Below are 15,000 nucleotides of genomic sequence, written 5' to 3'. Positions count from 1 at the left end.
AAGCAGGTCAGTCAGTGAAGTTCAGAGCAGAGAGCCTGACGGCGCACATGTCCATATACCTGCTGTGTATTGATAGCTTTATCTGGTACCTGGTGTTCTGTTGCTCTAACGGAAAGGTAACGTCTGCCTCACTGACTGTGTTTTCCTGCTCTGCTTTCTGCACAGGCATCGACTCTGAGGGCCACGCTGCAAACTTTGTGGAGACCGAGCAGATAGTTCTGTACGAGGGAGCGAAGGCTTCATTTGTACAGGTCAGTGATGAGGGCCGCTTGAGTCCCCCTGGCTACTTCATCAGTCTGTAGATTTTATTATCAACGTCTCAGAAGTCTTTGTTTGCCTCCGCAGACACGAGGCTCCATGCCCTTCTACTGGAGTCAGAGACCAAACCTCAAATACAAACCTAAACCTATAATCAGCAAAACCACCAACCACGTAAGAGCAGCCACGTTTATTTTGTGTCGGCTGTTTGAAACACTAATAGATGTGAACATCTCATAATGACCTCTGAATCTTTGCACAGATGGACGGTTTCCAGAGACATTTCGACTCTCAGCTGCTCATCTACGGGAAACAGACGATTCTGAACCTGGTGAGGACCCTTCACTGAAGTATCACCTGTATGTGTTTAAAACCAGACATAAGAGAGGACATGTTTGTGTCTGCAGGTGAATCAGAAGGGCTCAGAGAAGCCTCTCGAACAGGCCTTTGCAAAGATGGTGTCTGGGATGAACAACGGTTTGCTCAAGTAAGTGTCACTCAACATCTTCTGCCGTTCTTCTGTTCACTGAGTCACTCCCAGCCTCATCCAGCCTCATTCAGCCTGATCCAGCCTCATCCAGCCTCATTCAGCCTCATTCAGCCTCATTCAGCCTCATCCAGCCTCATCCAGCTTCATCCAGCCTCATCCAGCCTCATCCAGCCTCATTCAGCCTCATTCAGCCTCATTCAGCCTCATCCAGCTTCATCCAGCCTCATCCAGCCTCATTCAGCCTCATTCAGCCTCATCCAGCCTCATTCAGCCTCATTCAGCCTCATCCAGCTTCATCCAGCCTCATCCAGCCTCATTCAGCCTCATCCAGCCTCATTCAGCCTCATCCAGCCTCATTCAGCCTCGCCTCATTCAGCCTCATCCAGCTTCATTCAGCCTCGCCTCATTCAGCCTCATCCAGCTTCATTCAGCCTCATTCAGCCTCATCCAGCCTCATTCAGCTTCATTCAGCCTCATTCAGCCTCATCCAGCCTCATCCAGCTTCATTCAGCCTCATCCAGCCTCATTCAGCCTCATCCAGCTTCATTCAGCCTCGCCTCATTCAGCTTCATTCAGCCTCATTCAGCCTCATTCAGCCTCATCCAGCCTCATCCAGCTTCATTCAGCCTCATCCAGCCTCATTCAGCCTCATCCAGCTTCATTCAGCCTCATCCAGCCTCATTCAGCTTCATTCAGCCTCATCCAGCCTCATTCAGCCTCATTCAGCGTCATCCAGCCTCATCCAGCTTCATTCAGCCTCATTCAGCCTCATTCAGCCTCATTCAGCCTCATTCAGCTTCATTCAGCCTCATCCAGCCTCATTCAGCCTCATTCAGCGTCATCCAGCCTCATCCAGCTTCATTCAGCCTCATCCAGCCTCATTCAGCCTCATTCAGCCTCATCCAGCCTCATCCAGCCTCATCCAGCCTCATCCAGCTTCATTCAGCCTCATCCAGCCTCATTCAGCCTCATCCAGCCTCATTCAGCCTCATCCAGCCTCATTCAGCTTCATTCAGCCTCATCCAGCCTCATTCAGCCTCATTCAGCGTCATCCAGCCTCATCCAGCTTCATTCAGCCTCATTCAGCCTCATTCAGCCTCATTCAGCCTCACTCAGCCTCACTCAGCCTCACTCAGCCTCATCCAGCTTCATTCAGCCTCATTCAGCCTCATTCAGCCTCATTCAGCGTCATCCAGCCTCATCCAGCTTCATCCAGCCTCATCCAGCCTCATTCAGCCTCATTCAGCCTCATTCAGCCTCATCCAGCCTCATTCAGCTTCATTCAGCCTCATCCAGCCTCATCCAGCCTCATTCAGCTTCATTCAGCCTCATCCAGCCTCATTCAGCCTCATTCAGCCTCATCCAGCCTCATTCAGCTTCATTCAGCCTCATCCAGCCTCATCCAGCCTCATTCAGCCTCATCCAGCCTCATCCAGGCTCATTCAGCCTCATTCAGCCTCATTCAGCCTCATCCAGCCTCATTCAGCCTCATTCAGCCTCATTCAGCCTCATCCAGCCTCATTCAGCTTCATTCAGCTTCATTCAGCCTCATTCAGCCTCATCCAGCCTCATCCAGCCTCATCCAGCCTCATTCAGCCTCATCCAGCCTCATCCAGCCTCATCCAGCCTCACCTCATCCAGCCTCATCCAGCCTCATCTCATTCAGCCTCATCTCATTCAGCCTCATTCAGCCTCATTCAGCCTCATCCAGCCTCATCTCATTCAGCCTCATTCAGCTTCATTCAGCCTCATTCAGCCTCATCCAGCCTCATCCAGCCTCATTCAGCCTCATCCAGCCTCATTCAGCCTCATCTCATTCAGCCTCATTCAGCCTCATTCAGCCTCATCTCATTCAGCCTCATTCAGCCTCATTCAGCCTCATCCAGCCTCATCTCATTCAGCCTCATTCAGCCTCATCCAGCCTGCAGGTTGGACATGAAGAGCATTCACTCATATGACTGTGCACAGTGTGTGTCGCTGAGTACCTGAACGTTTCCTGAGCACTCTGAGGAACAGATGTTCACTTGGCCAGAGTCGGGGGGGTTTGAGAGTCACAGCAGCTTCAGGCTGAGCAGTTTGTGAACATGATGATGATGCAATACAGTGAAGAAGAGTTCATTCAGTCATTCTGGGTCGTGGTTTGACCTTGATTAATCACTGTCTTCATGCACCAGCGGCTGACCTCACCAAGTGAAGCCAAGGCAAACACAGCCATGATGAACCCAACAGGTGCATGTTGGGTGGCTAACATGCTAAATGCTAAAAAAGCTTATTGTGAGAAAGCTAGCAGAGTGCTCTTTAGCATATTACAGGGACGGACTGCTGATGTTGTTTGATAGAAACATCTAACAAATGTATTGAATCACAAAAATCACCAGAACACAGAAATGATTGCACAGAAACATCAATATAAACGTAACAAACAGAATGTGTTCTGATGCCCACAACACCGAGCTGAGGCTCCGTCACCTTTGATCTTTAGACTGTCAAAGCTTTTACTGACAGCTTTACAAACAGATTTCTGATCAATACCTGTTGATCCAGACATCCTCCCGTCTTACTTCTTCCACACTGTGATGTCGCCTCCTCTGTCCTCAGCTACATCGCCTTCGACTTCCACAAAGAGTGCAGTAAGATGAGGTGGGACCGCCTGCAGATCTTGGTGGACTCTGTGGCTGAGACGCAGGATGAATACGGGTAACTTCCCCCTGATGTTCTGGGATCAAATCCACTGTGCTTTAAAGGAGCGGTACCTTCCTGTAGTGTGTAGGAGTGTTCACACTCTCCTCTGTGTGTAGTTACTTCATGGTGAACTCTGAGGAGAAGACGGTGGCCCAGGAGAGAGGAGTCTTCCGCTCTAACTGTATGGACTGTTTGGACCGGACCAACGTGATCCAGAGCCTGCTGGCCCGCCGCTCCCTGCAGTCACAGCTTCAGGTACATTTAACTACGAAGAATACTAGAATGTGCTTACAGTACTTTTACATTACAGCCATGTTACTGTGGAGTCAATGATCCTGGATCAGATCATCTTATTGATTATCTGTCCACAGAGGATGGGCGTCCTGAACGTGGGTCAGCGGATCGACGAGCAGGCGGAGTTTGAGAAGATCTATAAGAACGGTAAAGACCCGTGTGTGCGCGTGTGTTAGCATGTAGCTGTGTCGTTAGCTGAAGTTCGTGTCCTCACTGCTCTCTGTGTGTGTGATCTCTAACAGCATGGGCTGACAATGCCAATGCATGTGCTGTACAGTATGCAGGAACGGGAGCGCTGAAAACAGACTTCACCAGGTACAGTGCTGTGACATCACACACCTGCAGGGTTATCGTCCCGGTCTGATGCTTAATCTCAGTTTGTTCCTCCGTCAGGACGGGGAAGAGGACCAGGCTGGGGCTGCTGATGGACGGCTGGAACTCCATGATCCGCTACTACAAGAACAACTTCTCTGATGGGTTCAGACAGGTACACACATCACCTCTGAAGAAAGGAGCACAGTGCTGCAGCTGAACCAGCACAGAGGAGCTGATTTCTACGGTGGCCCTGAGAGCTCAACACACAGCAATTGATAAAAAAACATTGTCATCAATTTGGTGACACTTGCACGTTTAAAAGCGTGCTGCAATTAGAGACAATCCAACCAAAGACCACAACACGAAGCGCGATGCTAGTGGAGAGTGCTAGCAGAATCAGTGAACATCTCACTTTAAGCTGTTCTGTTTTTATCTAAAGTAAACAATATGAACTGCTAATTAAACACTGAATCAAACAGTAAACATTTCTCAGAGCCCAGCTGATGCTAAAGTTAGCTTAGCATCCATCCAGTGATTAAAACCAGTACAAACAATATATGGTTACTTTCCCACTGGACGAAAAACGCTCGGCTGTTTTGCTTAGTGTGAAAGGTTACAATCGGCATTCAGACCCGGGTCACATGACTCTGCAGTAGCCCCGGGTAATTACCCTCGGCGGTGTTCGGCATTGATGGGAAATACAAAACCTGTGTCGACACGCTAATCTCCGCCCCCTTTCTGGTGCAAACTCCGCCCGTCTCCGTCTGAGCAGCGCTCGCACATCGTTTCAGATTTGTCTGCACTGAGTTTGATAACCAGACTGAATGAGTAACAGAGACAATAAAGACCTAACCACCGTAACACCTTCACTGCTTACTAACCCTGTCTGCGGCGCGTTTGTGACGTCAGACGGTGACGCAGCAGATGAGAGACAGACAGGAGGATACTTCACTGGCAATGGGAAAAGAGACGATCTATAAGTGGGTTTTCCCGGGTCTGAAGAACCTGCGTCAGCACGCTGATTTCAGTGGGAGATGCGTACGACTGAATGTAAAGAAGTAGAAGTCCAGATGTGTTAGGGCCCGATCAGACAGAGCGCGCTCCAGCAGCAGGGGGCTTTTTTGTCATTGTTTTCAATGAGAGGCTTTTTGCGCGCTGCTTTTGCGATGCAGAGCGCCTCGAGTTGAAAAAAGTTCAACTCAAAGCAGAAAAGCGCCCGACGTCATGGGCGTTTTTTCTGATTGTCCAATCGGATGAAAGGAGAGGCGGGCCTTCTGTCAGTTTACAATAACGGTTAGGTTAATGACAGCTAATGATTCGGTGGTTGCCTTAACAACAGTAGAAAAAAAGCCGCCCCCAGCTCTGTCTGATGGGGCACTTCATCTGTTTCAGGACTCCATCGACCTGTTCCTGGGTAACTTTGCTGTGGACGAGTCCGACGGGCCGACTCCTCTCCGTGTGCAGAAGGACTGGAAGTTCCTCACGGTCAGTTGATCACAGTCTTACCTGTAATCAGCAGCAGGTAAAGTGACTGTCAGTCTAACCCTGTATCCTCTGCTCTTTCTGCAGCTGCCCATCATCATGCTGGTGGCCTTCTCTATGTGCATCGTCTGTCTGCTCATGGCTGGTGAGTCATCTGTGCTGGTTAAAGCCGACATCCCTTGATGTTATTCTTACAGCAATTTAACATGAAGCTAATACAGAAGTGTCTTAAACCTGCACTCTCTCTAACGTCCAGCAGGGGGCGACAGCATGTGCTCCTATAGAAGTCTGTGATGTATTCCCTCAGTAAACATGTTCCTAATGAGTTTATGGTCTCTGTCTCTAGTCTCAAGTCTTCTTCAGCACAGCATGATGTTCATTTAGTCACTGATGCTCCCACTGAGAGTCACAGAGACCAGAAGAGGGGAGGGGTTAGGGCGGGGCTACCTGTGATTGATGAGTCAATACCTAAGCAACCTGTCAATCAAGATAGAGATGTAAAAATGTGTATCCACCCTCTCAAATATGGTCACGTCTGGCTCCAAAAAACCAAGATGGTGGCGACCTGTCTGACGCTTGTTTGTCCTCCAGGCGACACGTGGACGGAGGCTCTGGCCTACGTGATGTTCTGGGGAGCTGCGAGTGCGATCACAGCCACCATCATCCTGTTCAACGGCCAAGACTTTGTGGACGCCCCCAAACTGGTTCACAAGGAGAAGATGGACTGAGTGTGTGTGCGTGTGTGCGTGTGTGTGTGTGTGTGTGTGGGGCTCGTATACCTCTTCATCTTCACCGTCTTCTTCCTCAGATGTGGACTCTGGACTGATCCGCTGCCCTCCAGACTCTCGTGCAGAAGCTGTGGTCTGTCTGCGAGGTCTCTGTTTCACTGCACTCTCATCATTTCTCGTCCTACGTTTCCCACACTGCCTCTTCAGGTGGGCTCAGCTGCTTTGTCGGGGTCTTTGACGGCACTTAGGTCAACACTACTGCTCTGTTTCTCTGTGTTTACGGCTCGTGACGTTTTAAATCTGCAAACATGTTATAAAAGCCCTTTTCTGTTGTGCTTCATCACACACCTTTTAACTACAGGTCCTGTAGGCCCTCACAGGTGTCTCAGGTGAGCCTGGCTGATCGGACCAAACTCTATACACAGATACACATGATGGAGGCGCTAAGATGTCTCGTACTAACAGGAACAGGCGAGTGAGAGGTTGAACTGAACACGAGCTACATACCTGTGTGCTCTCAGTATGACTGTAATGATTCCGTTTCCTTTGATCCAAACGAGCTAAAAACACAGGAAACGATGAGCTGAAGGATCTGAACCGTACACAGTCCTTTGATCTCTTCTTTATATGAAACCATCTGTCTGCAGCTGCAGAGATACTTTATACACCTGTGTTCAGATTCTTAGTTTAACCCTGAACACTCTCAGATGTCGCTCTCACACCTGCACACGTTGAAACACCTTGGATGGATCTCTGTACAGCGTGTGTGTACATGTTGAGTTTTGAATGTAATAAGCCTTACACACACACACACGTGGCTGATCTGTGTGTAGCTGGAGTGGAAACATGTCTTCCTTTGAGCTCTCTTAGGAGATGGTCTGTGATGATTTTGCACTTTGCGGACGTTGAGTCGTGTCTGTGTTCATCTTTCAGCCTGGTTTGACGCCTCTGCAGTCTGTGATCCGTTCTGTTATCCGTCTGGGTTTGTGCTTATTTCTGTCCTGTGTGGGGAGAAGCAGTCGACCAATTCAGAGGTTTGTGTGCAGGATTAAAGTGAGAACATGGATGTAACCACTGAGCGTCATCCTCGAGACATGTCAACAGAAAAACTCACGGGAACATTGTTCCGGTTAGTCGCCTCACAGACGTTAGAAATATTGAATCTGTATGTTTTGTTCATTCGAACGTTTCTTCCCTCCTAGAAAACACAGCAGGACATCTACGGATCACGACTCTTTGTATCCGCCTGCGTGTGCTAATATTTACATCCTAAGGACGTTTATTCTCTAATCAATGACTTCCAATCATTGCTTTAGCTTTTCAAAACCTTTATCCTCAGATCAATTTATTTGCACACTCATAATTCAACATGATATCACATGAGCATGAAATCAAAGTTCTTCTTAAATCCGTCCCTAATGACGTATTTTCAGTCCACACAGAAGCTGCTGCTCCAGAGGTTAGCGAACAATCGGCATGTTTCAGCTCTTCACTGTGCGTCCAGCTCGTTATCTTTGTTCCACCAGCAGAGCTCTGCTCGGTCGGTTGTTTCTCACCCTGTAATGAACACGTGACACGCGTGAGCAGATACTCGGAGGTCTGGATCTGACCTCGCTCACCGTCTCTCAGCCCGTGTTCTTCAGCGTCTCTGATCCATGACAGCAGACATCAGAGGTGAAGAGTCTGAATGATTAACATTATACAGGAAGTAGCTTTAAATGTCATTAACAGTCTGTACTTAGTCTGCTCCTGTGTGTTTGTTATTAGAGACAGAGGTGTATTAAACATCATGTTACGGTTAGGACACGTTTGTTGTCTTTATATGACAAGGTAAACCTTTAGCTACGTCTCATAGAGTCTTAGAAAGAAAACCCAGTGTTACTGGATCTTCACAGTTATGTTGTTTTTAAGTGGAACAGTCCGAACATGATTATTTTCGGTTAATAAAGTGACCATCTCAGACCAAGAAACCACTGACTCGAACAGTCGTATTTACTGTGGGTTAAATTATCTCTGACATGAACTCTTCTTCGTCGCCTCTCGTGCACCTGCTCGTTAAAGTGTGGCTCAGTGTCCTGCTGCCTCAGAGGGTTTTCTCTCTGATCACTGCCTTACTGTCCTCACTGACCCCTCGGCACAGAGGTCACACACACACACACACACACCTTCATATCATCACTAAAGATCTGAGCGGGCTTTAAAACCTTCTGATGTTGAGATGTTCTGTAGTTCCATGTTATGTTTGATTTTAAAAACCAGAGGGTTTGTTTCATTCACGTGTTTGAGATCATTAAAAACTCCTGTATCAGACCACAAGTACAACACATGATGTGACTGATCGACTGATTGATTCAAACTGTTGTTAAACCAGTAAAAAGCGACTCGTGCAGACGAGACGATGACGTGTGAACAGTGTAACTCCAGGTTGTATGAACAGGACAACTAAAGCATGGTGATGTGAATGAGGTTTGACCTTGTGCCAACATGATGATAACCGGAGTAAGATGAAAGCTCGTACGTTAGGTTGGTTGTGCACAGTGAACAAGATGATACCTTTAGTGAGCAGGGTAACTACAGTGAGATAATGACTTCAACAAGATAACTAGTGGCTTCAAAATTACACCGTCTGGAAACAAAATAATTTGTACAGTTATTTTGTGCGTGTGCGTTTTAATAGTTTCTGTGAACAATAAAAACTTCATCCTCTCCTCAGTTTGATAACTTGCACATTTCTACAGAAGCCCTGAGCAGACATGCATCCATAAGTTTGATTTACTCTGTTGTCCCGTGATAACGAGTCATTTCAGTTGTTGAGATAACAGCGCTGCACCGCTGTAACCTCAGATGATCATACCTCGTATCTCCAGAGCTGCAGAACAAACAGAAACATGCTGAAGTGACCTCGTCAGTGGGCGATGGCAGCATGTCCTGTGACATCACAGTGAGCAGCCTGTTGTTCTGTTTTCAGGAGAAAAGCAGCGGTGTTGACGTTTGTGTCTCATGTTTGATGTTAGAAGCAGAGCAGCTGATGTCTGTGTTCTTCTGTCTGTAAAGTCCCATCAGTGTGACACATCAGGAACATCTGGGTTGTATAGATGACTTCATTTAAAACTATGGACGACATTTTTCAAGTCTTATAATGTAGTTTGTGGTGGAACATGTTCATGATCTTGTGTTTCTCCTTCAGAACCTTCATGCAGACATGTCTGTGATTATAAATAAACTCCAGTGAACACAGAGAGTGGACTTGACGTGTTTCTCTTCATGCTGTTTGGACGTCCTGAGTCCGACTACACAACACCAATCACACTACAGAGACACAGTGAGCACATGACCAGCGAAATATATGAAATAATCATAAAGTAAAGATTCACAAAGTTGAATCGGGCAATAATCAAAAGAGACACGTGCACAAAGCGAGCACTTTATTTGTCTTCAGAGCAGTCTCAAGTATTTTCAGATGCCAGCTGATCTCTTTTTAAATTATAACAGCACAAACTGCATTCAAGTTAAAATAAGGAGAGTGACGAAGTTAAAAGAAACAAATTCACAATCATACACCTTTGAGACAAATCTGCCCCCTAAAGTAATACAACTTTAATATCATTGAATAATTAAGTTAAAAATCTGTTTAGTTTAAATATAAAGAGATGATTCAACATGCAAATGATTTATCGGCACCTACAGGAGTTTAGTTAACCTTTTCTTTTTATATTTAAGAAAGAACAGTGAGCACAAAAGATGACAGACAGTACATGTAATTATGCATTTCATCATGTCCTCTGAGGTCTGTTCCTAAAGAAAATAAAAGGCTGCTTATGGGAAGAACAATGAGAATAGTGATTTATGTATTAACATATATCTAGTATATATAATTAACTTATAACATCAGGCACAAACAAGTGCACAACATAATGCAGGATAACTGATAAAGATAAAGATAAGGTATTAAACCGTAAATAAATGCAATAAATAAAAACATTGTAAACAAGTTAGAAAATTAAATAATTATCAGAATAATACAAAATTAAATAAAACCCATCAATAAATAAATAACAAATAAATAAGCAAACAAACAAATAAACAAACAAACAAACAAATAAATAGGGATTAATCTGACCGAATTATTGTTCTAAGGAAAAGGAAGATTCTTCATCCTATGCTAAATGTGACGCAGTTACGTAAAGCTCCCATTTTAGTGACGTAATGACGCATGTTGGTGTACAGTCTTCCTTTACCACTTTGCTAGCTAGCATCACTGGTTAGCATGTGCATGTGCGGAATCTGAGCTTAATTTCAGCCTAACGATCTGATTTACTCCTGATTATAACATTGATCACATCTTCAGCGGCACCATGAGCACGTTATGGATGGGCAACGTAAGTTTTTTACGACTTTTAACTGCGATAAATCAGTTAGCTTAGTGTTACAACTGTGCTAATTTAGCTAGCTCAACATAAACCCCTCACGCTGCGTGAATGGATTAGCATTCAGAACTCGTTTAGAAAAGGAGCTCTTTAATGTCGAGAAACGGAAACTCTGTACATTTATTCTGGTGTTATTGTTGAGCACAGCAGCAACACGGAGCAGCTTTTCATTCAGATAAAGCCAACACTGCACAGCTGTTAGCGTTAGTGAGGGCTGTTATTATGTTAGCTACACGAGGATGGATGAAGGGACACTTATTTAATGAGTGGAAACACGGAAAAAATGGCGATTTCACTCTGTTTTCACACTAAAGATAACAGCAGATCAGGTTTACATTAACACCAACTGTGCTGTTAGCAGTCTCACCTGGACCACAGACTGTTCAAACGTGAATATACAACAAAAATATGGTTTTATGTTAAGATTACTGTTATTATTGAAACTATTATTTTATTAGTTTGTCTTTATGTAGATCAGCCTGATATTGTCTGGATAGAAATAAGTAACTAAACGTACTCTGTTGTTTAATTTGATTATAGATACCTATTCCAGGTATGCCTGGAGCCTCTCTCTTACCTTAACTTTCACCTGAAATTGCAGCTTGAAGTAAGCTAAGTGAAAGCCCGCTGCAGCTCCTGTCACTGAACACTTTCTGTTCGTCTGTCTCTGTGCAGCTGGAGGCCTACATGGATGAGAAGTTCATCACCAGGGCGTTCTCCACCATGGGGGAGCAGGCGGTTAATGTGCGGATCATACGTAACAAGATGACAGGGTAAGTGTAACATCCACAGGAACACGTGTCCCCTTTTGAAGAGTTTCCATTCTGACGTTAAACAGTTTGTCGTCACCCAGGGGGGCTCTGGGTTACTGCTTCGTGGAGATGACGGACGAGGCCACGGCTGAGAGGTGTCTCCGAAAAATCAACGGGAAAGCTTTACCAGGAGCCAGTCCGGTACGAACATGTTTGTTATTCACAGCAGCCGTGTTTGTAGAAGTGATAGAAGGACTCTAAAATCAAAGTCTCTTTCTTACAGCCCACAAGGTTCAAGTTAAACCGAGCCACCTTTGGGAAACAGGACAGCGGGTGAGTCAGGATGATGTACCAGATGAATATGATATTAAAGGTTAAAGTGCACATCATGTGACTGTGCTTGTCGCTGTGGTTGCAGTCAGATGTACTCTCTGTTTGTGGGAGATCTGACTCCAGAGGTGGATGATGGGATGCTCTACGAGTTCTTCTACAACCGCTATCCGTCCTGTCGAGGCGGGAAAGTGGTGCTGGACAGCATGGGCAACTCCAAGTGAGTATAAACATGTCACCACAACACATATAGGTATAAATAAATACAGAGATGGTACAACTGGTTGTTTACCCTTAAACCTAAAGCCAGGCCCGCTCTGAGGGAGGTGCTGAAGCAGCAGCTGTAGAGGAAGAGCTCAGATCCTGACTGCAGTATGATTAAAGTAAATGTTATTATATATTCTGTCATTGATTATTGTTGGTTGTGCACTCATGGTAAAGCTTTACTGTTGGACTGAAGGACAGCATACATGTGCTGTTCTGTTTGTGTCCTTTAGGTTGTTTATAGTTCTGGAAATGTCGTCATGTGTGTGTCCCTGAGAATGTGAGTGAACCTGGTTAATGCTGGTTAATGCTGGTTAATGCTGGTTAGCTTACATTTACTGCATCACAGCTCTGATGTCATCAGCTCTCCTCTGGTTGTTGGCTGTGGACCTGCCGTGCTCTCGTCCTCACACATCAGAAGATGAAGCAGCTGCACTGACCTCAGCAGTAGTCTGACTCCTTCCCGTCTCTCTGTAGGGGCTGTGGCTTCGTTCAGTTCCCAGACGAGCGGCTGCAGAAGCGAGCGCTGGACGAGTGTCAGGGGACCGTGGGCCTGGGGGGGAAACCTCTGAGACTGAGCCTGGCTGCTAACAAGTGAGCTCTTATCAAAGTCTTAAATACCTTTATGATTATAGCTGCTGTTTCAGTGTGTGTCGTACGAGCTGAACGTCTGCTGTTGCTGAGCGTGGTGTCTCCTCCCTCCTGAGTTTAAGGAACCGGCAGCAGCAGCAGCAGTCGGAGAACAGATCGTGGCAGTCCAACTCTTCTTACAAATACAACCACGACCAGTACAACCAGTACAACCAGTACCAGCAGCAGGCCTACCCGGGGTACTACAACTCGTGGGGCTATGACCAGAACGGAGGAGGCTATGGCTACAATTACCAGCAGTACGATTACACTCAGTATCCCCCCCCACAGGTGAGCTAGCTCTGTGTTTACACCTGTGAGTCCGTCACCGTGTACAGACGAGAGTCTTTGTAACGTGTCTTTACTTTCAGGAGGCTGAAGCTGAAGCTGAAGCTGTGGAGGACGACGGGCTGGAAGGTTTGTGTCGGCTCATTTATTTCTGTTTCTGTGACGTTTTTGATGTTTTAGTCTCGAGGTGATAAACCCTCAAATGTGTATTTAAGCCCGAGTTAAAGGACACAGAAACTCTCCTTTAATGTATTTAGTGCCTGGGCAGGTGTTCGTAACCCCCCCCTCTCTGTGGTGCAGATCCCAGTCCGGAGCTGGACGTGGTGGAGGCCAACAGGAAGTTCATGGAGCTCAGTGAGGAGCTGTACGACGCTCTGATCGAGTGTCACTGGCAGCCTGCAGAGTTCTCTGCTGAACAGGACTATATGACCTCCAGCCTGCCAGAACCGCTCTACTGCTGAGCCTGAACTCTGAGACTTTACCTGCACAAGGTGTTTACTCTGTCACCTGCTGAGGAGCGGACAGTATGGATTATTTTTGTAAGGACATGAATGAAAAACCTTGTGGTAATGCATCTTATTCAAGTGTGTAACCTGCTGAAATGTATCAACCAAGAAATGTTCCTGCTTTATTGAGAACACGCTGAATCCAAACGAGCACGAGGTCTTCTTTCACTGCCTGACTCACCAGTTTCTTCTTCTGTACAAAGAGCGTCATCAACAAGTGCTCCACAACCATCCACTGAATGAGCCCCCCCAACCTACATTACTCATATTAAAGGGCCAGTTTGCAGTTTTTCACCCTCAGTCCTCTCATGCTATCATGGAGAGCTAATGCTATCATGGTAGAAGGAAAATGCAGTGTGTCTCTGTGCCTTTAGAGGGCGCTATCCGTTTCTCCAATGGGCCCTGGAAAACCTCCGCCAGATGACACGTTTTACGTAGTCTGGCTAGGGCCTCCGGTCAGGGAGCTCGCCACGCTACACGTCCTCAATCCAGACGGCGCCTCCGACGTCACGTCTCGCTCAGACGCGTCAGGTTTGAAACGTCAGACCTGAAGATGTTTTAGACGATCCACTGGAATACGCTCGTGTTTCTGACTCTGAGCCGTCGCCTGCAGTGAAACGATAGTGTTTCACTCCAGCGTCTCTTACTGGGCCGTTCCTGTCAGAGGGAGGGGTGCAATGCATGCTGGGTGTTGTAGGAATGTAGGATAGGTGAAACCACGAGCTGTTTGTACGACTTTCTCCACAGCTGTGGCGCCAATTTCAAATATTATTGCTTCTATTGATAACAGAGAACAGCAGCTCTGACTGACAGCAGCTTTAACGGGCTGATGGCTCCTTGTACGCATGATGCTGGCAGGTCAGGCAAAGAACAACACGAACACGCACCAACTCTTGCCGTGCTCTATCGATGCTCCGCCGCCCTGCATCAGTCGGCTCCGGGACGGTTACACTCTCACAGTCGGTCATGATGTTCTGCTGATTTTACAGGATGTCACAATCGATAGAAATGACTCGTACACTACCCGTCACTCAGGAGGCAACAAATCAAATCCTTTAGTGAGGGAGCGGTCAGTGCTGTTTAATGCCCCCCCCCCCACAGCCACTCAGAGCACAGAAACATGTGATGTAGCGCTAGGCTGCTAGGCTAATTAGCTACTTCCAACATCCAGTTCATTTGACTGCTGTTTCATACTGATACGAGCGGGGTCAGCACAGCCGTCTTGTTTTATGAAGATACCTCAATGATGTTTAGCCCCGCCCCTTAGATAAGCTGTTGTGATTGGTCCAACTAGCATAAGGGCGGGTGTAAATCTGTCTGAATGAGAGGTTCCACCTGGTAGAGCAAATAAAACCTGCAGATTCATTAATGAATGTTCAAAGACATGTCGGGTTAAATCAGGGTTCACCTGTCACAGGTCTGTCAGTTTCATTGATACCTGAAGCAACAGGTTCAGGCAGCCTCTCTCTCCAGCCTGCTTCGGTCTCCGTCTGTTGATGCTGCGTCATCAGAGGCGTGAAAGGACATGATGTCATCTGCTCACCTTTGACACCT

At 46.6% G+C, this 15,000-nt stretch overlaps 2 protein-coding genes across 5 annotated transcripts in view; both read left to right on the top strand.

Moving 5' to 3' along the window:
* sacm1la (SAC1 like phosphatidylinositide phosphatase a) overlaps nucleotides 1-9,486 on the top strand; it is an 18,833-nt gene extending 9,347 nt beyond the window's left edge. The window contains exons 9-20 of the mRNA XM_069681120.1: nucleotides 166-251; nucleotides 346-432; nucleotides 521-589; nucleotides 666-745; nucleotides 3,347-3,445; nucleotides 3,547-3,685; nucleotides 3,802-3,871; nucleotides 3,967-4,039; nucleotides 4,118-4,211; nucleotides 5,432-5,524; nucleotides 5,609-5,666; nucleotides 6,113-9,486. Coding sequence (XP_069537221.1) covers nucleotides 166-251; nucleotides 346-432; nucleotides 521-589; nucleotides 666-745; nucleotides 3,347-3,445; nucleotides 3,547-3,685; nucleotides 3,802-3,871; nucleotides 3,967-4,039; nucleotides 4,118-4,211; nucleotides 5,432-5,524; nucleotides 5,609-5,666; nucleotides 6,113-6,249 — 1,085 coding nt within the window. The 3' untranslated portion in view covers nucleotides 6,250-9,486. The remainder of the gene's footprint in view (nucleotides 1-165; nucleotides 252-345; nucleotides 433-520; nucleotides 590-665; nucleotides 746-3,346; nucleotides 3,446-3,546; nucleotides 3,686-3,801; nucleotides 3,872-3,966; nucleotides 4,040-4,117; nucleotides 4,212-5,431; nucleotides 5,525-5,608; nucleotides 5,667-6,112) is intronic.
* A 1,007-nt stretch (nucleotides 9,487-10,493) lies between these two features.
* On the top strand, nucleotides 10,494-13,676 carry LOC138608517 (tRNA selenocysteine 1-associated protein 1-like). 4 transcript variants are annotated; one of them, XM_069681124.1, is made up of 9 exons: nucleotides 10,494-10,628; nucleotides 11,352-11,449; nucleotides 11,530-11,629; nucleotides 11,712-11,761; nucleotides 11,847-11,978; nucleotides 12,500-12,616; nucleotides 12,736-12,943; nucleotides 13,024-13,069; nucleotides 13,241-13,676. In XM_069681124.1, exons 1-9 carry the CDS (start codon nucleotides 10,605-10,607, stop codon nucleotides 13,399-13,401), a joined length of 936 nt encoding a protein of 311 aa, XP_069537225.1. In that variant the 5' UTR covers nucleotides 10,494-10,604; the 3' UTR covers nucleotides 13,402-13,676. The 4 variants fall into 4 exon arrangements, with proteins under 4 accessions (XP_069537225.1, XP_069537224.1, XP_069537223.1 ...); XM_069681123.1 differs by having other exon boundaries at nucleotides 12,730-12,943; XM_069681122.1 differs by having other exon boundaries at nucleotides 11,515-11,629.
* Nucleotides 13,677-15,000: the final 1,324 nt, after the last annotated feature.

Source organism: Semicossyphus pulcher, unplaced genomic scaffold (assembly GCF_022749685.1).
Source record: "Semicossyphus pulcher isolate SPU_LCO1_2020_fin unplaced genomic scaffold, fSemPul1.0.p SCAF_5, whole genome shotgun sequence".
NCBI lineage: Eukaryota > Metazoa > Chordata > Actinopteri > Labriformes > Labridae > Semicossyphus > Semicossyphus pulcher.
The sequence above is the reverse complement of the archived record's forward strand: the minus strand, read 5'-3'. Positions and strand labels throughout refer to the sequence as shown.